Source organism: Salmo salar, chromosome 11 (genome assembly GCF_965601325.2).
Source record: "Salmo salar chromosome 11, fSalSal1, whole genome shotgun sequence".
Lineage (NCBI taxonomy): Eukaryota > Metazoa > Chordata > Actinopteri > Salmoniformes > Salmonidae > Salmo > Salmo salar.
The window spans coordinates 83,404,725-83,430,298 of NC_138301.1; the positions used below are offsets into that span (position 1 = coordinate 83,404,725).

The 25,574-nt window shown below is 44.8% G+C and overlaps 1 protein-coding gene across 2 annotated transcripts in view; it reads right to left on the reverse strand.

The window, feature by feature from the left end:
- aif1l (allograft inflammatory factor 1-like) overlaps nucleotides 1-14,467 on the reverse strand; it is a 61,218-nt gene extending 46,751 nt beyond the window's left edge. Inside the window, exons 1-2 of one of the 2 annotated variants that reach the window (XM_014128125.3) lie at nucleotides 14,293-14,466; nucleotides 13,983-14,044 (exon numbers count right to left, since the gene is read on the reverse strand). In XM_014128125.3, coding sequence (XP_013983600.1) covers nucleotides 13,983-14,044; nucleotides 14,293-14,317 — 87 coding nt within the window. In that variant the 5' untranslated portion in view covers nucleotides 14,318-14,466. Of the gene's footprint in view, nucleotides 1-13,982; nucleotides 14,045-14,292 lie in introns of both variants that reach the window. The other variant, XM_014128126.3, reaches the window with a different exon arrangement.
- Nucleotides 14,468-25,574: the final 11,107 nt, after the last annotated feature.

The window sequence follows — 25,574 nt, forward strand, 5'->3', positions numbered from 1 at the left end:
CTACCCTAATGAAGTTATATGTATTTGGCTAAGGTGTATGTAAACTTCCGACTTCAACTGTAGTTCAATGTATTTGAAAGAGGTTTCAATGTGTTAGAAACCTGAGAGTGAATTAGCCCACCTACAACACAAACAATGATATCATCTCCACCTCAAAGATGTCCTCTAACAGTTATTTTGTCTTGGTAAAATGGAACACCCTACAAGGATGTAGGAAGGCTGCCAAAAACGCCCAGAGAAGTCATAATGAAAACGAATGGAGTAACCAGCCATGTGAGACCAATTCCTCATTTTTCTATTTACCCAGTAGGTTGACTGAGAACACATTTTCATTTACAGCAACAATCTAAAATCAAATTGTATAGGTCACATACACATATTTAGCATATGTTATTGCGGGTGTAGCGAAATGCTTGTGCATTGTATCTAACAATTCACAACAATAAACACAAATCTAAAAGTAAAAGATTTAAGAAAATATAAATATTAGATCGAGCAATATCGGAGTGTTATTGACTAAAATACACTAGAATAAAATACAGTATATACATATGAGATGAATAAAGCAGTATGTAAACATTATTCAAGTGACTAATGTTCCATTATTAAAGTGGCCAGTGATTCCAAGTCTATGTATATAGGGCATCAGCCTCTAAGGGACAGGGTTGTATAACCGAGTGGAAGCTGGCTAGTGATGGCTATTTAACAGTCTGATGGCCTTGAGATAGAAGCTGTTTTTCAGTCTCTAGGTCCCAGCTTTGATGCAACTGTACTGACCTTGCCTTCTGGATGATAGCGGGGTGAACAGGCCGTGGCTCGGTTGGTTGATGTCCATGATGATCTTTTTGGCCTTCCTGTGACAATGGGTGCTGTAAGTGTCCTGGAGGGCAGGTAGTTTGCCCCCTGTGATCTGTTGAGCAGACCGCACCACCGTCTAGCGAGCCCTGGTTGTGAGCGGTGCAGTTGCCGTACCAAGCGGTGATACAGACCGACAGGATGCTCTCAATTGTACATCTGTAAAAGTTTGTAGGCTGTCTCGTCATTGTTGGTAATCAGGCCGACTACTGTTGTGTCGTCCGCAAACTTGATGATTGAATTGGAGGCGTTCGTGACCACGTAGTCATGGGTGAACAGGGAGTACAGGAACGAAGCGGGGTGTTGTTTCCTACCTTCATCACCTGGGGGCGGCCAGTCAGGAAGTCCAGGACGATGTTGCACAGGGCGGGGTTCAGACCCAGGACCCCGAGCTTAATGATAAGCTTGTACTATGGTGTTGAATGCTGAGCTATAGACAATGAACTGCATTCTTACATAGGTATACATCTAGTCCAGAGGGGATAGTGCAGTGTGCAATGTGATGACGATTGCATCGTCTGTGGATCTATTGGGGCGGTAAGCAAATTCAAGTGGGTCTAGGGTGTCAGGTAAGGTAGAGGTGATATGATCCTTAACTAGCCTCTCAAAGCACTTCATAATGACAGAAGTGAGTGCTACGGGGCGATAGTCATTTAGTTCAGATACCTTTGCTTTCTTGGGTACAGGAACAATGGTGGACATCTTGAAGCAAGTGGGGTCAGCAGATTGGGATAGGGAGAGATTGAATATGTCTGTAAACACTTCAGCCAGCTGATCTGCACATGCAGACCAGCATGAGCAGACCAGGACGTGGATAGGGATGCCGTCTGGGCCGGCAGCCTTGCAAGGGCTAACACGCTTAAATGTCTTACTCACGTCGGCCACGGAGAAGGAGAGCCCACAGTCCTTGGTAGTGTGCCGCGTCAGTTGCACTGTGTGATCTTCAAAGCGGGCGAAGAAGGTGTTTAGCTTGTCCGGAAGCAAGATGTCGGTGTCCACGACGTGGCTGTATTTCCCTTTGTAATCCGCGATTGTCTGTTGACCCTGCCACATACGTCTTGTCTGAGCCGTTGAATTGCGACTCCACTTTGTCTCTGTACTGATGTTTTTCCTGATTGATTGCCTTACGGAGGGAATACCTACACTGTTTGTATTCGGCCATATTCCCAGTCACTTTGCCATGGTTAATTGCAGTGTTTTGCCCTTTCAGTTTTGCACGAATGCTGCCATCTATCCACAGTTTCTGGTTTGGGTATGTTTTAGTAGTCACAGTGGGAACAACATCCCTTATACCAAGGGTTCTTAAACTTTTTCAGCTTGGGACCCAAATTAGAATTTCTGTGTTTTCCTGGGACGCAAGCTTAGAAAAATATGCAACTATACATAAATATCGGTACATTTCATTGCCCTTATGCCTAAAACAAATGCAATACAGACAAAAACAAATAACAATGAAGTTAAACATCTATATACATATTTATTTATGTTTATTTCCCCCCATTAAAAACACTTGTACATATCTGTCTAGGTTGGAACAGTTGCTGTTAAAATACAATAAATAATTTTCATTCTGAACTGGAATAAACTGATTGATCACATCACACAGATGTAGACCAGAAAACACACACAGTCCTAATGAGAGCATGTCTATTCTGGGCTCCGATTTTGACAGTGTAACACTGAGGTCATGTTCAGCCTTGAAACGGTTTCTGTACTTGTTTTTTTAAGTATGTCAGAGTTGAGAACCCTAACTTGCATAGGTATGTGGTGCCAAACTGGACCAGAACATCTACTGCTTTCTCAGTGAGGCAGGAGACCGCTTCCTGCTGTAGATGAGCAACCCAGAACTGTGTGACCCAGAACTGTTTTTGCCTCAAAAAGCATTTTGCTTCAATCAGTTTATTCCAGTTAAGAATACACATTATTATTGTATTTTAACAGCAACAGTTCCAACTTGGACTAGTTTTCAACAATAATTCCTACAGTAAGATGTACAGTAAGCCTGATCATTTTTCATCTTCATCTGTACTGTTACTAGGGTAGCTAGCTTGCTTTGGCGAATGTTAGCTTTTAGCTGTGTAGAAGGCCATGGGATTGTTTGAAAGAGAAACTCACATCTACTAATATGAGAGTTAGTTAGTACTCCGTTATTTCTGCTTATCATCTGTTATAAAATGACAACAATGCCTTGCTAGCTGACTTACTTTTTCACGTTTGAAGCACTATTTCCTGAAGCATTCTGCCCTGTTCTGAAAGTACTCCCTGGGTTTACCATCATGCTGTGGATGTTTGGTCAGGACGTGTCGTTTTATTAATTTGATCGTTATGAGAGACTCATTACTAAGCACCTCCCCATACAAAACACATTGTGGGCGCTCCTTGTTATAAGTTTGTATGAAAGAGAGAAACTCATCGCTGTATATGCGTTTAATGACAATTGAGCTCAGTCAGAACTTCTGGCTAGCATGAGTCCATTTCATGACAGCGTTGAGTGATGGCGAGTGGGAATAACAAGACAGCGCTACATTGTGTGTCGCGGAGTGATCTTCACGAAAACTGCAGAAAAAAAGATCCGGTAAACCGCGAAGCACACGGGCATCTCCCTCTCACACTCGCGCAGCTGCCAAACTGAGCAGAGACCACTTCTAAGCAGAGATCGCACTGAACAGAGAGTGCAGATGCACTTGGCCAAATCAATTCCAGTAATTAATGAAACAATTATAAATTTACTCTGACACGTTGCGACCCACCATTAAGAGGTCGCGACCCATACTTTAAGAAAGGCTGCCCTATACACTTCTTGATGAACTCAGTCACCGTATCCATGTATTCGTCAATGTTATTCCCGGAACATATCCCAGTCCGCGTGATCAAAACAATCTTGAAGCATGGATTCTGATTGGTCAGACCAGTGTTGAATAGACCTAAGCATGGGTACTTCCTGTTTGAGTTTCTGCCTATAGGAAGGAACGAGCAAAATGGAGTCGTGGTCAGATTTGCTTAAGGGAGGTCGGGGGTGGGTCTTGTAGGCATCCCGGAAGTTTGAGTAGCAGTGGTCCAATGTTTACCAGAGCGATTACTACAGTCAATCTGTTGGTAGAACTTCGGTAGCGTTTTCCTCATATGCTTTGTTAAAATCCCCAGCTACAATAAATACGGCCTCAGGATATGTGGTTTCCAGTTTGCATAAAGTCCAGTGTAGTTCTTTGAGGGCCGTCGTAGTATAGGCTTGAGGGGGAATCGAAGATAATTCTCTTGGGATGTAATATGGTCGGCATTTGATTGTGAAGTATTCTAGGTCAGATGAACAAAAGGACTTGAGTTTCTGTATATTATCACAATCACACCATAAATAGTTAATCATGAAACATACACTCCCGCCTTTCTTCTTCCTGGAGAGTTTTTATTCCTGTCTGCGCGATGTACTGAGAACCCAGCTGGCTGTATGGACCGGGACAGTATATCCCAAGAAAACCCTGTTTCCGTTAAACAGAGTATGCTACAATCCCTGATGTCTCTCTGGAAGGAGAGCCTTGCCCTGAGCTCGTGTACTTTGTTATCCAGAGACTGAATATTATTGAATAATATACTCGGAAGCGGTGGATGTTGTGCACGCCTCCTGAGTCGGACTAGAGGTCCACTCGGAATACCTCTTCTTCTCCGGCGGTGTTTTGAATGCAGCCTCTGGAATAAGTTCAATTGCCCTCGGGGGTACGAACAATGGATCCAATTCGGGAAAGTCGTATTCCTGGCCGTAATGCTGGTGAGTTACCACCGGTCTGATATCCAAAAGTTATTTCCGTCTGTATGAAATCACACACGAAAAATGTTAATAATGCAAAGTTGCTTAGGAGCATAGCTTCCATAGAGGAGATGATTGAGAGAATTGGAAGCTGGGGATGCTTAGGTGGCCATGGATGGTATGAGGAGCAGATCGGGAATTTAGGCAGGACACCAGGGCTAACACCCCTATGATAACTGCCAAGGGATCTTTGGTGACCACAGAGTCAAGACACCGTTTAACATCCCATCCAAAAGACAGCACCCTACTCAGGGCAATGTCCCTTATCACTACCCTGGGATATTTATTTTTTTAGACCAGAGGATAGAGTGCCTCCTACTAGCCCTCAAACACCACTACAAACAACATCTGGTTTCCCATCCAGGGACTGACCAGGACCAACCCTGCTTAGCTTCAGAGCCAAGCCAACAGAGGTATGTATGGTGGTATGCTGCTGGCCATGCTATGTCTCTGGGGGTTTTAAAGACACAGGCTGTGTCCCAAACAGAACCCTATATAGTGCACTACTTTCGAACAAAGCCCTGATGGTCCTGGTCAAAAGTAGTGCTCTATATATGGAATAGGGTGCCATTTGGGACTCACACACAGTGTGTGTTTCTTCCTGTGCTATAGAGCTCATTAAAGTGGGACATGAGAATGACTCTGATACCGGAGTCAGTAAAGAAAGGCAGGCAGCCATCGTGACTGTTCAGGTGTAGCTCAGTAATGTGGTCCTGTATGGTGCGTTCATTACCAGGGTTGTGGGTTCAATTCCCAGGGCCAACCATACACAAAATATATACACACGCATGACTGTTAAAGCCACATGTCTTCGGAGGCTCCGTGTGATATAATGGCGGATCCTCCAGAGGCATGCTAGAGGCTAAATTGAGCTCAGCATCACCGTGCACCCCCTAAATTTTGTAACAATGCGGGCCGGTAGGTCCTGTATAAACACAAACTCACTTCCTTGACAACTTCCTTCTCAGACGCTTTGGATAAAAGAGTCTGCTAAATGGAATATATTATAGAATATGAAGAGACATTTGATGCCTGAAGAGGTGTTAGTACAGAACGTGTGTGTGAGTATGAGAAAAAGGGTTATAAAGAGTGTTTGAGTGGTAGAGCGTGAAATTGTAGGTGAATATGAGAATCAGCATTACAGGCAACCTCTCAAGGACAGCGGCACGATTCAGTGGGTCTGACTCATCACTGCAACAAACACGCACACAATATTATTAGCAACAGTGTTTCCCTATATTCTTTTCGGGGAGCTCCTCCCCTGCTAAAATCGTTGCCGCCACTCCAAAAATATGATTTAAAAAAACCCAAATAAAACTAAAGTGATAGATACTGTACACACACACACAAATACCGTTTTTAATCATATTTTTGGAGTGGCGGAAACGATTTAGCATTGACAGACCACCCCTAAATGAATAAGGGAAACTCTCAATGAACATTGAACGTAGGGCTGTAACAATTCAAACGTTTAAGACTGCATCGGACCGCGGACCCTAAACCGAACAGCCCTAGTCAAACTGAGTAATGTGCCCAGCTTCGCGCACTGTGCCTGGCTTCGTGAGGTAGGCGGCCTGTTCCTGATCTTGCACATCTGCGCCACTCGGGAGCCAAAGCTCTGACAAGCGGTTTCAACTCGCTATTTGCATTTGAGGTTTGGTTCAACAGAATCAGTCAAAAGGACACCAAAACACATTGAGACAATATTTTACTGTAGTAGAACAGTTCACTTTTTTAATACCTGTTATATGTCTCAACTACACAAATTGCACGCAGAGCAGACACTACTAAAAACGACTGAAAATGAAAATGAATGCTCAGTTTGTCATGCGTGGCATTGGGGTACCCACGTACCGCTAGCAGCATTTTAGCCAAAGACCGTCATAAAACAGACTATCTGTCTAGTCTGTTTTATAAATGTGCAATACGCATAAAACACAATTATATAATGAATTGCCAATTCGTTCTCATTCTGAAAAATAAGGTAGGCCAATTGATTTCAACATCTGAACAAAGTGGACAGGCTAACATGCTTTTCAAACAGTTGGAGACAGACAGAAAGGTGTGTTCATAACATCTGAACTGTTCAACCTTGTTAGCTAGCAAATAGATCCAAGTTCGCTAAACTTGAAATATTAAAATTAGCTGGCTAATCACTAGCACGTGGGCTTGAGAAATTGTTGACGAGACGTGTCAATTTTCTATAGCCTAATTCCTGCTACAAGAAGTTAGTCATTATTAGCGAATGAGCATTATGCATGGATCTAGTTAAGAAAAAACTGAATTTTCATAGACTTCAAAGCCAGATCAGTGATTACAGTGATTATTGAAAAAAAAGCAGGTTCAACTATTTTGATAAACTCATTACATTATTATTTGGTCTTATGGTTGTGGAAGGCTTATATTTAGCCTAGGTATAACTTCACAAGCCCTGAATTAATTAGATTATTGCTGACTGTTTGAAATGCAGTGTATTTGACCTTAAAATTGTACAACAATGCTTAGAGAAAACATTTTTAAAAAGACAAGTAAAAAAAACAAAAGAAAAAAGATACACACACACACACACACACACAGTGCATTTGGAAAGTATTCAGACCCCATTTTGTTACATTACTGCCTTATTCTAAAACTGATTAAATAAAAAAATGTCTTCATCAATCTACACACAATACCCCATGATGACGAAGCGAAAACAGGTATTTAGACATTTTTGCATATGTATTAAAAATAAAAAACAGAGATACCTTATTTACATAATTATTCAGACCCTTTGCTATGAGACTCAAAATTGAGCTCAGGTGCATCCTGTTTCCATTGATCATCCTTGAGATGTTTTTACAACTTGATTGGAGTCCATCTGTGGTAAATTCAGTTGATTGGACATGATTTGGAAAGGCACACACACCTGTCTATATAAGGTCCCACAGTTGACAGTGCATGTCAGAGAAAAAACTAAGCCATGAGGTCGAAGGAATTGTCTGTAGAGCTCAGAGACAGGATTGTGTCGAGGCACAGATCTGGGAAAGGATAGCAAATAATGTCTGCAGCATTCAAGGTCACCAAGAATACAGTGTCCTCCATCATTCTTAAATGGAAAAAGTTTGGAACCACCAAGACTCTCCCTAGAGCTGGCCACCCGGCCAAATTGAGCTATCGGGGGAGAAGGGCCTACAGTCAGGGGGGTCACCAAGAACCCGATGGTCACTCTGATAGAGCTCCAGAATTCCTCTGTGGAGATGGGAGGACCTTCCAGAAGGACAACCATCTCTGCAGCACTCCGCGAATCAGGCCTTTATGGTAGAGTGGTCAGACGGAAGTCACTCCTCAGTAAAAGGCACATGACAGCCCACTTGTAGTTCTCCAAAAGGCGCCTAAAGGACTCTCAGACCATGAGAAACAAGATTCTCTGGTCGATTGAAACAAAGATTGAACTCTTTGGCCTGAATGCCAAGCGTCAAGTCCGGAAGAAACCTGGGTGGTGGCAGTGTCATGCTATGGGGATGTTTATCAGCAGCAGGGTCAGGGAGACGGAAAGATGAACGGAGCAAAGAACAGAGAGATCATTGATTAAACTTGCTCCAGAGCGCTCAGGACATCAGCCTGGGGGCGAAGGTTCACCTTCCAACAGGACAATGACCCTAAGCACACAGCCAAGACTAGAGGTCGACCGATTAATCGGAATGGCCGAATAATTAGGGTTGATTTCAAGTTTTCATAACAATCGGTAATTGGTATTTTTGGCCACCGATTAGCCTATTTTTAATATTTTTTAAATTATTATTATTATTATTTTTTTTACACCTTTATTTAACTAGGCAAGTCAGATTAAGAACACATTCTTATTTTCAATGACGGCCTGGTAACGGGGGTTAACTGCCTTGTTCAGGGGGGATTCGGGGATTCGTTTTTGCAACCTTCCGGTTACTAGTCCAATGCTCTAACCACCTGCCTTACATTGCACTCCACAAGGAGCCTGCATGGCAGGCTGACTACCTGTTACGCGAGGGCAGCAAGAAGCAAAGGTAAGTTGCTAGCTAGCATTAAACTTATCTTATAAAAAATGATCAATCTTAACATAATCACTACACATGGTTGATGATATTACTAGTTTATCTAACGTGTCCTGTGTTGTTATAGCAGCAAGGGGAACCAACTCCATATTAACGCCCATGATTTTGGAATGAGATGTTCAACAAGCAGGTGTGCACATACTTTTGGTCATGTAGTGTACATAATTTACATACACCATACACATACAGTGCATTCAGAAAGTATTCAGACCTCTTCACTTTTTCCACATTTTGTTACGTTACAGCCTTATTCTATAATAGATTAAATCGTTTTTTTACCTCATCAATCTACACACAATGCCCCATAATGACGAAGCAAAAACAGTTTATTTGACATTTTTGCACAACAAAAAATTTAAAACAGGAATACTGTACTCAGTACTCTGTTGAAGCACTACCTAAGAGACAAGGCAAGAAGGGCCTTCAATGCCATCAAAAGGAACATAACACGACATCCCAATTAGGATCTGGCTAAAAATACTTCAAGTCAGTTATAGAACCCATTGGCCTCTATTGTTGAGGTCTGGGGTCCACTCACCAACCAAGAAATCACAAAATGGGACACCAAATTCAGACTCTGCATCCAGAATTTTGCAAAAATATACTTTGTATACAATGCTAAACACCAAACGATGCATGCAGAGCAGAACTAGGATGCAAAACCCCAAACAATGCATGCAGAGCAGAATTAGGACTATACCCCCCAAGAGTGCTGTTAAACCTCTTACATCTAGATGTTCCGCTAGCGGAACACCACTCCAATATCCAATGATTGGGCGTGGAGCGAAATACAAACTCCTCGAAAATCCGAAAACTTCCATTTTTCAAACATATGACTATTTTACACCATTTTAAAGACAAGACTCTCCTTTATCTAACCACACTGTCCGATTTCAAAAAGGCTTTACAATGAAAGCAAAACATTAGATTATGTCAGCAGAGTACCCAGCCAGAAATAATCAGACACCCATTTTTCAAGCTAGCCTATAATGTCACAAAAACCAAAACCACAGCTAAATGCAGCACTAACCTTTGATGATCTTCATCAGATGTCACTCCTAGGATATTATGTTATACAATACATGCATGTTTTGTTCAATCAAGTACGTATTTATATCAAAAACCAGCTTTTTACATTAGCATGTGACGTTCAGAACTAGCATTCCCACCGAACACTTCCGGTGAATTTACTAAATTACTCACGATAAACGTTCACAAAAAACATAAAAATTATTTTAAGAATTATAGATACAGAACTCCTTTATGCAATCGCGGTGTCCGATTTTAAAATAGCTTTTCGGTTAAAGCACATTTTGCAATATTCTGAGTAGATAGCTCGCCATCACGGGCTAGCTAATTTGACACCCACCAAGTTTGGTACTCACCAAACTCAGATTTACTAGACACTATCCGAAGGGTAACGAAGGGTGACGCGCGGACGCGTATCGTGACCAAAAAATTCAGAATATTCCATTACCGTACTTCGAAGCAAGTCAAACACTGTTTAAAATACATTTTTATGCGATTTTTCTCGTAAAATAGCGATAATATTCCGACCGGGAGTCGTTGTTTTCGTTCAAAGACTGAAAAAGGCAAAATGGACTCTTCACGTGAACGCGCGCACCCGTCTCATTGTTCTCAGATCGACCACTTACCAAATGCGCTACTGTTTTTCAGCCAGAGACTGCAAAGTCATCATTCAACGTTCTGGTGCCTTCTGAGAGCCTATGGGAGCCTTAGAAAATTTCACGTTACAGAGATCCTTTGTTTTGGATAGAGATGACAAAGAAGGCCAAGAAATGGTCAGACAGGGTACTTCCTGTACAGAATCTTCTCAGGTTTTGGCCTGCCATTTGAGTTCTGTTATACTCACAGACACCATTCAAACAGTTTTAGAAACTTTGGAGTGTTTTCTATCCAAAGCTACTAATTATATGCATATTCTAGTTTCTGGGCAGGAGTAATAACCAGATTAAATCGGGTACGTTTTTTATCCGACCGTGAAAATACTGCCCCCTATCCATAACAAGTTAAATTCTACAACGCCCTAAAAGGAAGAGATGCCCACACATTCCACCACAAAGCCCTCACCTACAGAGAGATTAAAATAGAGAAGAGTCCCCACAGCCAGCTGGTCCTGGGGCTCTGTTCACAAACACAAACAGACCCCACAGAGCACCAGGCCAGCAACACAATTAGAGCCAACCAAATTATGAGGAAGGAAAAAGATAACTATTTGACACACTGCAAAGAATCAACCAAAAAAACTGAGCAAATTGGAATGCTATCTGGCCCTAAACAGAGAGTACAGTCGTGGCCAAAGGTTTTGAGAATGACACAAATATACATTTTCACTAAGTCTGCTGCCTCAGTTTGTATGATGGCAATTTGCATATACTCCAGAATGTTATGAAGAGTGATCAGATGAATTGCAAAGTCCCTCTTTGCCATGCAAATGAACTGAATCCCCCCCCCAAAAAATTCCACTGCATTTCAGCCCTGCCACAAAAGGACCAGCTGACATCATGTCAGTGATTCTCTCGTTAACACAGGTGTGAGTGTTAACGAGGACAAGGCTGGAGATCACTCTGCCATGCTAATTGAGTTTGAATAACAGACTGGAAGCTTCAAAAAGAGGGTGGTACTTGGAATCATTGTTCTTCCTCTGTCAACCATGGATACCTGCAAGGAAACAAGTGCCGTCATCATTGCTTTGCACAAAAAGGGCTTCACAGGCAAGGATATTGCTGCCAGTAAGATTGCACCTAAATCAACCATTTATCGGATCATCAAGAACTTCAAGGAGAGCGGTTCAATTGTTGTGAAGAAGGCTTCAGGGCACCCAAGAAAGTCCAGCAAGTGCCATGACCGTCTCCTAAAGTTGATTCAGCTGCGGGATCGGGGCACTACCAGTACAGAGCTTGCTCAGGAATGGCAGCAGGCAGGTGTGAGTGCATCTGCACACACAGTGAGGCAAAGACTTTTGGAGGATGGCCTGGTGTCAAGAAGGGCAGCAAAGAAGCCACTTCTCTCCAGGAAAAACATCAGGGACAGACTGATATTCTGCAAAAGGTACAGGGATTGGACTGCTGAGGACTGGGGTCAAATCATTTTCTCTGAATCCCCTTTCCGATTGTTTCGGGCATCCGGAAAAAAGCTTGTCCGGAGAAGACAAGGTGAGCACTACCATCAGTCCTGTGTCATGCCAACAGTAAAGCATCCTGAGACCATTCATGTGTGGGGGTTGCTTCTCAGCCAAGGGAGTGGGCTCACTCACAATTTTTCCTAAGAACACACCCATGACTAAAGAATGGTACCAACACATCCTCCGAGAGCAACTTCTCCCAACCATCCAGGAACAGTTTGGTGACGAACAATGCCTTTTCCAGCATGATGGAGCACCTTGCCATAAGGCAAAAGTGATAACCAAGTTGCTCGTGGAACAAAACATCAATTTTTTGGGCCATGGAAACTCCACAGACCTTAATCCCATTGAGAACTTGTGGTCAATCCTCAAGAGGCGGGTGGACAAACAAAAACCCACAAATTCTGACAAACTCCAAGCATTGATTATGCAAGAATGGGCGGCCATCAGTCTGGATGTGGCCCAGAAGTTAATTGACAGCATGCCAGGGCGGATTGCAGAGGTCTTGAAAAAGAAGGGTCAACACTGCATCAACTTCATGTAATTGTTAATAAAAGCCTTTGACACTTATGAAATGCTTGTAATTATACTTCAGTATTCATAGTAACATCTGACAAAAATATCTAAAGACACTGAAGCAGCAAACTTTGTGGAAATTCATATTTGTGTCATTCTCAAAACTTTTGGCCACGACTGTACACAGTGGTAGAATACCTGCCCACTGAGACTGACCGAAAATTAAGAATATCCTTGACTACATACAGACTTAGTGAAAATAGCCTTGCTATTGAGAGAGGTCACCATAGGCAGACATGGCTCTCAAGAGAAGACAGTATATGTGCCCACTGTCCACAAAATGAGGTGGAAACTGAACTGCACTTCCTAACCTGCCAAATGTATGACCACATTAGAGACATATTTCCCACTTATCACACAGACCCACAAAGAATTTGAAAACAAATCCAACATTAATTTTAAGCATTTCACTGTAATGTCTACACATATTGTATTCGGCACATGTGACAAATACAATTTGATTTGATAAACTCCTATATCTGTAAGGCGAAATACCACAATGTGCAATCACAGCAACACGATTTGTGTACCATTTCCATGAGAAAAAGGCAAACAGTTGAGCGCAAACATTGCAAATACCACCAATAGTTATCTGTTTATCTTCTCCCACTATCTTCATACTACAACTATTTGCACATTGCTAAAACACTTTACATAGCTGATAATATAACACTTTAAATGTCTATCTTTTTTAAACCTTTGAGTGCAATGCTTACTGTTCATTTTTAATTTAAAAAAATGGATATTGTTAAATTTGTTTTTTTCTCACTTATGTTTGTTTAGGTCTTATGCTTTGGCAATCTAAAAATATGGTTCCCATGCCAATAAAGCCCCTTTGAATTGAAATCGTTTTGAGAGGGGGAGAGAGAGAGAGAGAGAGAGAGAACAAGAACAAGCAACTCAAATGCTGTGGGCCCGTTCCAGCCCTCTTCCAGACAGTCGCCCCCGACACAAAGGGCGCTTTCAGCCCGCTGCCCAAACACGCATTTCCCGTCTAAACGCATGGGGATAACCGCCCGGCTCCAGGAGTCAAGGGAGAGGGGCCACACAGCATCTGCCCCTTTTCTGATTTTAGTCTTGAATCAGGTTGGGGAATATGGAATTGGATAAATTGTTGGCAATATTTAGGGCGAGACATTAAAACCAGGAGCGCGAGGGACATTCACAGACTGACCCCCAGAAGACGTAGCTGTGACGGGTATGCCATGCAACAAGTGGCTGTCGCTCTCACGACACAGGGAATACCGCCGGCAAGATAACGGGTCACCGGGTCAATAACAATGAAATTAATAATTTATGACAGATTTGATCACATGCAAATGCAAGTACAGGCAAATAATGTGGATAGAAATAATGCCGTTATTTGCAAATGTAACTGGCTAAAACCTTATTAGCTATGTGCTAGCTAAATCAAAGTAGGTTCAAGGCCAAGTGGTATTATTCTGTCGAAAATAAATTGTTAATACATTCATTGACAAAATAATACAAAATAAAACACAAATATCTACATTAGAAACATCACCGGATTTACCTTGTTTATTTCCTCGCATCTCTCCCTTTGTTGAGCTTTAAGTAATCCAAAGGCTTTCCCTCCTGCAAGAAAATAGATCTGACGTTAGCTAGCTACAGTAGTCTAATTTCATCACGTTAGCTAACTGGTCTACTATCTAGCTAGCCCTATTGCTAGCCCTTGCATGCTCCATTGAGTAGAGTGGCGAGCATTCCATTCCAACAGGCAATACTAGCTAGCTGACAATAGATTGCAAATGCTAGCTAGCCCTTTTAGCTTGATAGATAATCCCCCCAAAATATCCCACTCGGATAACGTTATTTGCAATTACCTTGAAATTTCTGATTCACAGGCATTGTGGAGTGAGTTTGATATAGTGAGATGGGGAAGGAGAAATCAGCGGACAGCAGCTCGCTGGTCTTCTTCCCTTCGCGGGGTATTGCCCTGTGTGGTATGGCTGTGGCGCGCTGCCGTGACAGTGGCTCCGTTTTTTATAGTTCAATGAGTGGGTCAGTCAATTCACAGCAAGTGATGCTCTCTGGCTCGCCAGAAATACTAGTGGTTCTTGGTTACCCTCGTGTGGTAAATTAAAGAACTGCAAGTGTAAGGTACAGAATCTGCTTTCAAAATAAAAAGGATGTGAAACTAACCCTGAAATGTAGACAGGTTTACCTAGACCTATTTGTGGATGTCTGAGATTTGAAGCAACATTTTCTCAAACAAATTATACTGAACATAATTAAAGTCCATATGCCCCAAGTTGTAAACGTATTACACTTTTATTGATATTAATACAAAAAAATGCTTTTCATTGTCTTTATTTGACTGCATACATTCATTTGTGTGCTTTTATACAGTTTATCTATTGCTTTGGCAAAGACTGATCCAATGTTTCCAATAGTTTGTGAACACTGCAGCATCATCATCATGTCAAATCAAAGTTGATTGGTTGTGTAGAAAGATTTGCAGATGTTATTGCAAGTGCAGCGAAATGCCTTTTTTTATTATTAACAAATGTCAGAATGAGCAATGTCAGAGACCGAAATATATATACATGTACATGTAATGTATATAAATATATATATACATATAATGGTGTGTATAGACAGTATGGAGAGTATATGAATAGAAAAGGTGTGTACAGCTGTAGTTATATAGGATGAGCCATGACTAGAATACATATAAAGTGGCTAAAACAGTATGTAAACATTATTAAAGTGACCAGTGTTCAATGACTCTATGTACATAGGGCAGCTGTCTCTAAGGTGCATGGTAGAGTAGTGGGTGGTAGACGGCTAGAACAGTGACTAAGGTTCAGGGCAGGGTCCTGGGCAAAGGCCGGCTAGTGATGACTGTTTATCAGTTTGATGGACTGGAGATAGAAGCTGTTTCTCAGTCTCTCGGTCCAAGCTTTGATACACCTGTACTGTCTCCGCCTTCTAGATGGTAGCATGGAAAAATTGCCTAAATCATACTTCACTCAATATATTTTTCGCTGTCTTCTGGCCAGAGAACTGCAAGAAATGCAATTGAGGGATTATTATTATATAACAATACCTTTATTGGCCCTGTAGTTACATAATTTGAGCACAATCTTTAGTTAATTTTACCAGAACTAAAAAGTTAAAACCAAGCCCCCCTCTTCGTCCACCGTAAACAGAACCCCCCCCTGATGCCCCACACAGCAGCATAGCTCTGGGGTCTGTACAACCCGCCCCTGCATCTGATGCTTTCTCATTTTCCACACTGCCATTTTTGCCTGCCTCAAAAAGTAGTTAGCAGTTCCTATCCCTGTCTGCTACAGTGAACCTAGGCCCTCCAACATATAGGTATAGTGTCAGCCCCAAACCTAGCCGGTACACCATCATTCCAGGACAGAAAACAGCCCTGCCAGCCTGGAACAAAGGAAAAACAAATGCTTCACTGTCTCCTCCCCACAAAAAGGACACCACCTCCCTACCGATGGACCAAGGTGTGACATGTGTCTGTTCGTAGAGACAGCCCCATGAAAGAGTGAGATGATGGTTTGCATGGTTTACAGTGGACTGAACAGTTCAAAAAAGGAGAATTACAAGAATTATAAACAGGTCTTACCAAGTCTCTCTCTCTCTGAGTTTGGATGTGGTGAGGTTGTTAAGTAAAAGTTATCTGGCAGCTCAGTCTTTCATCCCTGAGGTATGGCTGTGGCCAAAGATATGCTCTTTGTTGCTCTCATCTGGACAGTAAGGAACACGGTCACTTAAATACACCTGTGTCTGGACACAAGTCTCAATGGGAAGGATCCTGAGTCCAATGTCTTTCTTTGCCATGGTTCTAGCTTGGTATGTCTAGGTGAGCAACTGGAAGGTTGGTCCATGTCAGAAGTCAAAATGGGGAATGCATGTTGGGCCATGTCAGAGGTCAAAATGGGGGCCAGAGGCTGCATTTTTAACAATTTCAAATAAATCTTTATTCATTGATTGTTGAAGAATATAACATAAATGTGTAATTTGCTTAGGTTTGGCTTCATTATTCCATCTCGCCCACAACCCTTCAGGCATCTTACTTAAATCTTACATAAACAAACCTGATTCTCAAACAAGAATAAAGTCTGGTGTCTGGCACTGCCAGGCTACCTATGGGCTAAGTGGGGATGTAGCCTTATATCATTCACAGACAGCAGGTTGACACATCACTCTGTGCAGACACACATTCTTCATATAACTTGTGTACACAAAATGTCATGATTGATGATGTATCAATTTATAAATCTATGCAGTCATATAAGCTTACCAATTGCTTCGTAAGCCCTAGAATGACAATAAAACAATTTGAACCAGTGAGTTATAACAGTTTATTCATGTTTCAGAAATATAAACCACATCTGTAACTTACAAAACCTTTAAACCTCCCCTAACCCTCCTTAGAATTTTGTCTCTCTAGCCACCCATACGATTTTCATTGAAAACAGGCTAAATTAAAACTTTTCAAAACACTTAACATTCACTTATCTAAAGGACATGCCTTGAAGATATTCCTGGTAGGGCCCTCAGATCGTTAGACACTAGCCTGGCAAGTGGCTACCCTCAGGCAGTGACTGACAGAAGACTTCAATTTGTGGTTGGTCTGAGCAGGAACTGTCACAATCCAGTCAGAGGGTTAACATGATGTCACACCCTGATCTGTTTCACCTGTCTTGTGCTTGTCTCCGCTCCCCACCAGGTGTCTCCCATTTGTTCCCATTATCCGCTGTGTATTTATACCGGTGGTTTCTGTTTGTCAGTTGCCAGTTCGTCTTGTCTCGTCAAGCCTACCAGCGTGTTTTTCCATACTCCTGGTTTTCTAGTCTTCCCGGTTCCGACCTTTTCTGGCTGCCCCGAGCCCGTTTGCCATACCATTCTGCCTGCCCTGACCTCGAGCCCACCTGCCATCCTGTACCCATCTGACTCTGACCTGGTTTACGAACTTCTGCCTCTCCTCAACCTGCCTCTTGCCTGCCCCTTGTCTATTAATAAATATCAGAGACTCAAACCATCTGCCTCCTGTGTCTGCATTTGGGTCTCGTCCTGTGACGTTATAGCACAACTGGCAATGACTGACCCAGCAGATTCGGACCAGCTCCGCAAAACTGTCCCTGCATGGAGCCACCATTGGAAGACATGAGGAGCTACTTCAGAACCTTATGGAAGGACTCCATACTTTGGCTGAACGCCATGACCAGGGTTTCAAAGCATTACTGGAGCAATTCTGTGGACTATCTATCAGGTAGCATGCCACAACGGGTGCTGAGTAATCCACCTACCAGTGGTGATTTTGCCCAGCATATCCCGGCTTCCCGAGAACCCCACTTACCTCCTCCAGAGCGCTATGCTGGGAATCCTGGAACCTGCCGGACGTTTCTTTCCCAGTGCTCCCTCATCTTTGAGCTGTAGCCCTCTTTGTTTCCTTCGGATCGTTCGAAGATAGCCTATCTCATAATGTTGATGTCTGGAAGAACACTCACCTGGGCTATGGCGGTTTGGGAGCAACAATCCGCCATTTGCCTTCATCTGGAGGATTTCGTGACGGAGGTGAGGAAGGTGTTCGATTCTCCGATGTCCGGGAGAGAGGCGGCCCGAAAGCTACTTCTACTATGTCAACACTCCCGTAGTGTGGCAGACTATGCGGTAGACTTTATCATGTTGGAACCTGGAGTCCCTGTTCGACACCTTCCTTCATGGATTATCAGAGGGGATTAAAGACAAGCTCGCAGCTCGGGAGTTACCCTTGGACCTTGACTCCCTCATAGCCTTAACCCTAAGGACTGATGGTGTCATGCCCTGATCTGTTTCACCTGTCTTTGTGTTTGTCTCCACCCTCCTCTAGGTGTCGCCCATCTTCCCCATTATCCCCTGTGTATTTATACCTGTGTTCACTGTTTGTCTGTTGCCAGTTCGTTTTGTTCCTCAAACCTACCAGCGTTTTTCCCCTTGCTCCTGCCTTGTCTATATTCCTGTTTTCTAGTTTTCCCGGTTTAGTCCTTTCTGTCTACCCTGAGCCTGCTTGCCATCCTGTTCCTTTGCCCTCTACTCTGGATTACCGCCCTCTGCCTGCCCTGAACCTGCGTGCCATCCGGAACCTTTACCCCACTATTATGGATAAACCGACCACTGCCTGACCTGACCCTGAGCCTACCTGCCGTCCTGTACCTTTGCCTGCAAATGTTCGAATTAATACACTTATTTTACTTCGACATTGTCTGCACCTGGGTCTTACCTTCAAACATGGTAGATGGGCACCTACGGGAACGCAGGAGGGAAAGGAGGTCTGTTCTCGGCCACACTCGCTCGTCCACGGCTGCTTTCTCGCCTCCGAAGAATCATGGAAGTCCCCGACGCCTGCATTCCCGAGAGGATTCGAAGTCACCTGTGCCCCCTCGGGAATCATCGGGACTCTTTTCACCCCCTCGGGACTCTTTTACTCCAGTGCCTATGCAACTTTGCAGGGCTAGATTGTCACCTAATGAACGATTACGCAGGCTGAGCTCTAACAGTTGCCAGTATTGTGGTGCTACAGGGTATTACATATCCACCTGTCCAGTAAAAGACCAGGCTCATCAGTAGGTACGAGTACGCTGGTGGGCCACACTGGGAGTCTTCTAACTCCTATTACTCATAACCCTTTCCATGTTATCCTGCTGTGGGGTGATCCGTCTAAATCTCTCCGGGTGATCATTGACTCTGGGGCTGACGAGAGCTTCGTGGATGCTACTTTAGTATCTGAGCTGGTCTCTCACAACTCCTCTCCGTTCCCATGGACGCCAGACCACTGGACAGATGCTCCATTGGCAGGGTCACTCACAGCACGCTTCCCATTAACCTGCAATTGTTGGGCAATCACAGTGAGTCCATACAGCTTCTACTTATTGAATCTCCCCATGTTCCTGTTTTGGGATTTTCATGGCTCCAGAGGCACAACCCCCTGATTGACTAGACCACTGGTTCTATCCTGGGTTGGACCCCATTCTGCCACTCACATTGCCTTAAAACCTGTTGGGGATAGGGGGCAGGATTTGCACGGCCGGATAAAAAACGTACCCGATTTAATCTGGTTACTACTCCTGCCCAGTAACTAGAATATGCATATAATTGTTTTATTTGGATAGAAAACACTCTAAAGTTTCTAAAACTGTTTGAATGGTGTCTGTGAGTATAACAGAACTCATATGGCAGGCCAAAACCTGAGAAGATTCCAAACAGGAAGCGCCCTCTCTGACCATTTCTTGGCCTTCTACACCATCTCTATCCAAAACAAAGGATCTCTGCTGTAACGTGACATTTTCTAAGGCTCCCATAGGCTCCCAGAAGGCGCCAGAACGTTTAATGATGACTTTGCAGCCCATGGCTGAAAAACAGTAGCGCATTTAGTAAGTGGTCGATCTGAGAACAATGAGACGGGGGCGCGCGTGCCCGAGACGACTCCATGTTTACATTTTCAGTCTTTGAACGAAAACAGGGTTTCCCGGTCGGAATATTATTGCTATTTTACGAGAAAAAAAGCATAAAAATTGATTTTAAACAGCGTTTGACATGCTTCGAAGTACGGTAATGGAATATTTTGAATTTTTTTGCCACGAAACGCGCCGGGCGCGTCACCCTTCGGATAGTGTCTTGAACGCACGAACAAAACGCCGCTATTTGGATATAACTATGGATTATTTGGAACCAAACCAACATTTGTTATTGAAGTAGAAGTCCTGGGAGTGCATTCTGACGAAGAACAGCAAAGGTAATCCAATTTTTCTTATAGTAAATCTGAGTTTGGTGAGTACCAAACTTGGTGGGTGTCAAAATAGCTAGCCTGTGATGGCCGGGCTATCTACTCAGAATATTGCAAAATGTACTTTCACCGAAAAGCTATTTTAAAATCGGACATAGCGATTGCATAAAGGAGTTCTGTATCTATAATTCTTAAAATAATTGTTATGTTTTTTGTGAACGTTTATCTTGAGTAATTTAGTAAATTCACCGGAAGTGTTCAGTGGGAATGCTAGTCACATGCTAGTCACATGCTAATGTAAAAAGCTGGTTTTTGATATAAATATGAACTTGATTGAACAAAACATGCATGTATTGTATAACATAATGTCATAGGAGTGTCATCTGATGAAGATTATCAAAGGTTAGTGCTGCATTTAGCTGTGGTTTTGGTTTTTGTGACATTATATGCTAGCTTGAAAAATGGGTGTCTGATTATTTCTGGCTGGGTACTCTGCTGACATAATCTAATGTTTTGCTTTCGTTGTAAAGCCTTTTTGAAATCGGACAGTGTGGTTAGATAAATGAGAGTCTTGTTTTTAAAATGGTGTAAAATAGTCATATGTTTGAGAAATTGAAGTAATAGCATTTCTAAGGTATTTGAATATCACGCCACGGCATTCCACTGGCTGTTGACTAGGGTGGGACGCAAACATCCCATCTAGCCCAGAGAGGTTAAAGTGGCACAGCCTGCCCCGGGACGTCCTCCTGTGGGCTCTGGAAAGCCTCGGATTTCTCCGCCATTCCTGCGGAGTACCAGGACCTCCTGGAGGTTTTCAGCAAGGCTCACGCCACCTCCCTTCCTCCGCATCGTCCCTACGATTGCACCATTGACCTCTTTCCAGGCACCACACCGCCTTGTAGGCGGCTATATTCCCTGTCTGGCCCTGAGACCAAGCCCACGGAGGAGTACACTGAGGACTCTCTGGCTGCTGGGAGCATTCGTCCGTCTGCCTCCCCTGCCGGCGCAGGTTTCTTCTTTGTGGAAAACAAGGACAAGACCCTGCGTCCATGTATCGACTAACGGGGCATCAATGACATCACTGTAAAGAATCTTTACCCTCTACCACTCCTCTCCTCGAACCTCTCCAGGGGGCAACCATCTTCTCTAAGTTGGACCTTTGGAACGCCTACCACCTAGTTGGATATGGGAAGGAGATGAGTGAAAGACAGCCTTCAACACAGCTAACAGACACTACGTGTACCTGGTCATGCCGTTTTGATTCACCAACGCTCTCGCAGTGTTCCAGGCCCTGGTCAACGATGTGTTCTGTGACATGCCGGATTGGTTTGTGTTTGTCTACCTCGACGACATCCTTGTGTTCTCCGTTCTGCTCAAGAGCATGTAGACAAATCCTCCAGCGCCTCCTTGTTTGTGAAAGCTGAGGTGTGAATTCCATCGCCCCACTATCTCTTTTCTGTGATATGTCATCGCTGAAGGGAACGTTCAGATGGATCCTGACAAGGTGAGAGTGGTGGTGGATTGGCCCCAACCCACATCCAGAGTGCAGCTGCAACGTTTTCTGGGATTCGCTAATTTCTTCCGCCGCTTCATTAGGGGCTACAGTACCCTGGCTTCTCCCCTCTCTGCACTCACTCCTCCTAAGGTGCCATTCACATGGTCCCCAGCGGCCGACAGGGTGTTTTTTTACCTTTAAGCATCGTTTCACCACAGCCCCCATCCTCATCCATCCGGACCCCATCCCGTCAGTTCGTGGTGGAGGTTGACGCCTCGAACATTGGAGTGGGGGCCGTTCTGTCCCAACGATCAGCCCAGGACCAAAAGTTGCACCCCTGCGATTTCACTTAATCTCCTGAATTCCGCTGAGGAACTATAATGTTGGTAATCGGAATCTTCTTGCGGTCAAGATGGCGCTGGGGGAGTGGAGGCACTGGCTTGAAGGGGCAGAACACCCATTCTTAGTTTGGACTGACCATATGAATCTTCAATATCTCCCCACTGCCAAATACCTCAAATCTAGACAGGTTCGTTGGGCTCTGTTAATTCACTCGGTTTAACTTTACCACCACCTACCGCCCTGGTTCCAAGAATATTAAGCCAGACGCTCTCTCTCGCCTGTATAGTTGGTCTCTGGGTCTGATGCGGCTACACCATCAGACCCAGAGACCATCCTCCCTACCTCCTGTCTTGCTGCTACACTTGTCTGGAGAATCAAGAGCCTGGTCCGCAAGGCGCAGCGTTCTCAGCCGGATCCCTGGGGGGGTACAACTAACCGGATGTTCGTCCCTGATTCGGCACACTCCCCAGTCCTGGAATGGGCACATTCCTCGAAGCTTACCTGTCGTCCCGGCTCCCGCCGGACCCTGGCTTTCATCCAACAATGTTTTTGGTGGCCCACTATGGTTTCTGACGTCTCGACATTCGTTGCCACCTGCACTGTGTGCGCTCAGAACAAGACTCAGAGGCAAGCTCCAGCTGGCCTCCTTCAACCACTCCCTGTGCCTCATTGCCTCTGTTCCCATATATCCCTGGACTTTGTCACTGCTCTCCCTCCGTCTGATAGCAACAACACCATCCTTACAATGGTGGATAGGTTTTCTAAAGCCACCCATTTCATTCCCCTCCCTAAGTTACCTTCAGCCAAGGGGTCGCTCCAGCTCATGGTGCAGCACGTCTTCCGAATCCATGGACTTCCAGTTGACATGGTCTCTGATTGTGGTCCTCAGTCCTCATCCCAATTCTGGAAGGCATTCTGCACCCTCATTGGGTCGTTGGCCAGCCTGTTGTCCGGGTTTCAGCCTCAGTCCAACAGCCAGTTGGAGGTGCCAATCAGGACCTGGAGACGACTCTTCGGTGCCTCATCTCGGCCTATCCCACCACCTGGAGCCAGCAACTCGTGTGGGTGGAGTACGCCCGGGAACACCCTTCCCTGCTTGGCCACTGGGCTCTCTTCTTTCGAGTGTTCCCTGGGTTACCAGCCTCCGCTCTTTCCAGAGCAAAAGGAAGATGTCAACTTACCCTCAGCCCAGATGTTTGTCCATCGCTGTCGGCGTACCTGGAATAGAGCCCGGTCCGCTCTTTTTAAGACCACCTCCAGGTATCGGCGTCAAGTGGACCGCCACCAGACCCCGGCTCCCCGCTATCTTCTCGGGCAGAGGGTATGGCTCTCCACTCAGGATCTGCCCCTAAGGGTGGAATCCTGTAAACTTTCCCCCCGCTTTATCGGCCCCTTTCCCATCTCTAAAATCCTTAGACCCACTGCTGTTCGTCTTCTGTTGCCCCGCACCCTCCGTATACATCTCACTTTTCATGTGTCTAAGATTAAAACTGTGTCTCACAGCCCTTTGTCTCCTGTTTCCAGGCCCACCCTCCCTCCCCGTCTCATTGATGGCCACCCGGCATACACGGCGAGACGCCTTCTGAGGGTTCAAGCTTGGGGCAGGGGTGTCCAGTAACTGGTTGACTGGGAGGGTAATGGCCTGGAAGAGAGGTGCTGGGTCCCTGCTAAGGACATCCTGGACCCGGTCCCCATCACTGACTTTCACAGCAGGCATCCTGGTCAACCAAGTATGTGCCCGGGTAGGACACCAGGTGGGGGTGGGTACAGTCACACGCTGAACTGTTTCACCTGTCTTGTGCTTGTCTCCACCCCCCACCAGGTGTCTCCCATTTGTTCCCATTATCCCCTGTGCATTTATACCGGTGGTTTCTGTTTGTTTGTTGCCAGTTCGTCTTGTCTCGTCAAGCTTACCAGCACGCTTTCCAGTTTTTCTAGTACCTGTTTTCTAGTTCTCACGGTTCCGACCTTTTCTGGCTGCCCTGATCCTGAGCCCGCCTGCCCCTTGTCTATTAATAAATGTCGGAGACTTGAACCATCTGCCTCCTGTGTCTGCATTTGTGTCTCGTCCTGTGTCGTTATACATTAAGAATGTATGGGTTTAAGATCATGCTGAGCTTTCTGCAGTACAGCTATATGAAGTAGAGTGTGGAGGTCCCAGCTTCATGTACAGTACCAGTCAAAAGTTTGGACACACCTACACATTCAAGGGTTTTTCTTTATTTTTACTATTTTCTACATTGTAGAATAATAGTGAAGATATCAAAACTACGAAATAACACATATAGAATTTGGAGTCACACTCAAAATTAAAGTGGAAAACCACACTACAGGCTGATCCAACTTTGATGTAATGTCCTTAAAACAAGTCAAAATGAGGCTCAGTAGTGTGTGTGGCCTCCACATGCCTGTATGACCTCCCTACAACGCCTGGGCATGCTCCTGATGAGGTGGCGGATGGTCTCCTGAGGGATCTCCTCCCAGACCTGGACTAAAGCATCCGCCAACTCCTGGACAGTATGTGGTGCAACGTGGCGTTGGTGGATGAAGCGAGACATGATGTCCCAGATGTGCTCAATTGGATTCAGGTCTAGGGAACGGGCGGGCCAGTCCATAGCATCAATGCCTTCCTCTTGCAGGAACTGCTGACACACTCCAGCCACATGAGGTCTAGCATTGTCTTGCATTAGGAGGAACCCAGGGCCAACCGCACCTGCATATGGTCTCACAAGGGGTCTGAGGATCTCATCTTGGTACCTAATGGCAGTCAGGCTACCTCTGGTGAGCACATGGAGGGCTGTGCGGCCCCCCAAAGAAATGCCACTCCACACCATGACTGACCCACCGCCAAACCGGTCATGCTGGAGGATGTTGCAGGCAGCAGAACGTTCTCCACGGCGTCTCCAGACTCTGTCATGTCTGTCACGTGCTCAGTGTGAACCTGCTTTCATCTGTGAAGAGCACAGGGCGCCAGTGGCGAATTTGCCAATCTTGGTGTTCTCTGGCAAATGCCAAACGTCCTGCACGGTGTTGGGCTGTAAGCACAACCCCCACCTGTGGACGTCGGGCCCTCATAGCAACCTCATGGAGTCTGTTTCTGACCGTTTGAGCAGACAGATGCACATTTGTGGCCTGCTGGAGGTCATTTTGCAGGGCTCTGGCAGTGCTTCTCCTGCTCCTCCTTGCACAAAGGCGGAGGTAGCGGTCCTGCTGCTGGGTTGTTGCTCTCCTACGGCCTCCTCCACGTCTCCTGATGTACTGGCCTGCCTCCTGGTAGCGCCTCCATGCTCTGTACACTACGCTGACAGACACAGCAAACCTTCTTGCCACAGCTCGCATTGATGTGCCATCCTGGATGAGCTGCACTACCTGAGCCACTTGTGTGGGTTGTAGACTCCGTCTCATGCTACCATTAGTGTGAAAGCACCGCCAGCATTAAAAAGTGACCAAAACTTCAGCCAGGAAGCATAGGAACTGAGAAGTGGTCTGTGGTCCCCACCTGCAGAACCACTCCTTTATTGGGGGTGTCTTGCTAATTG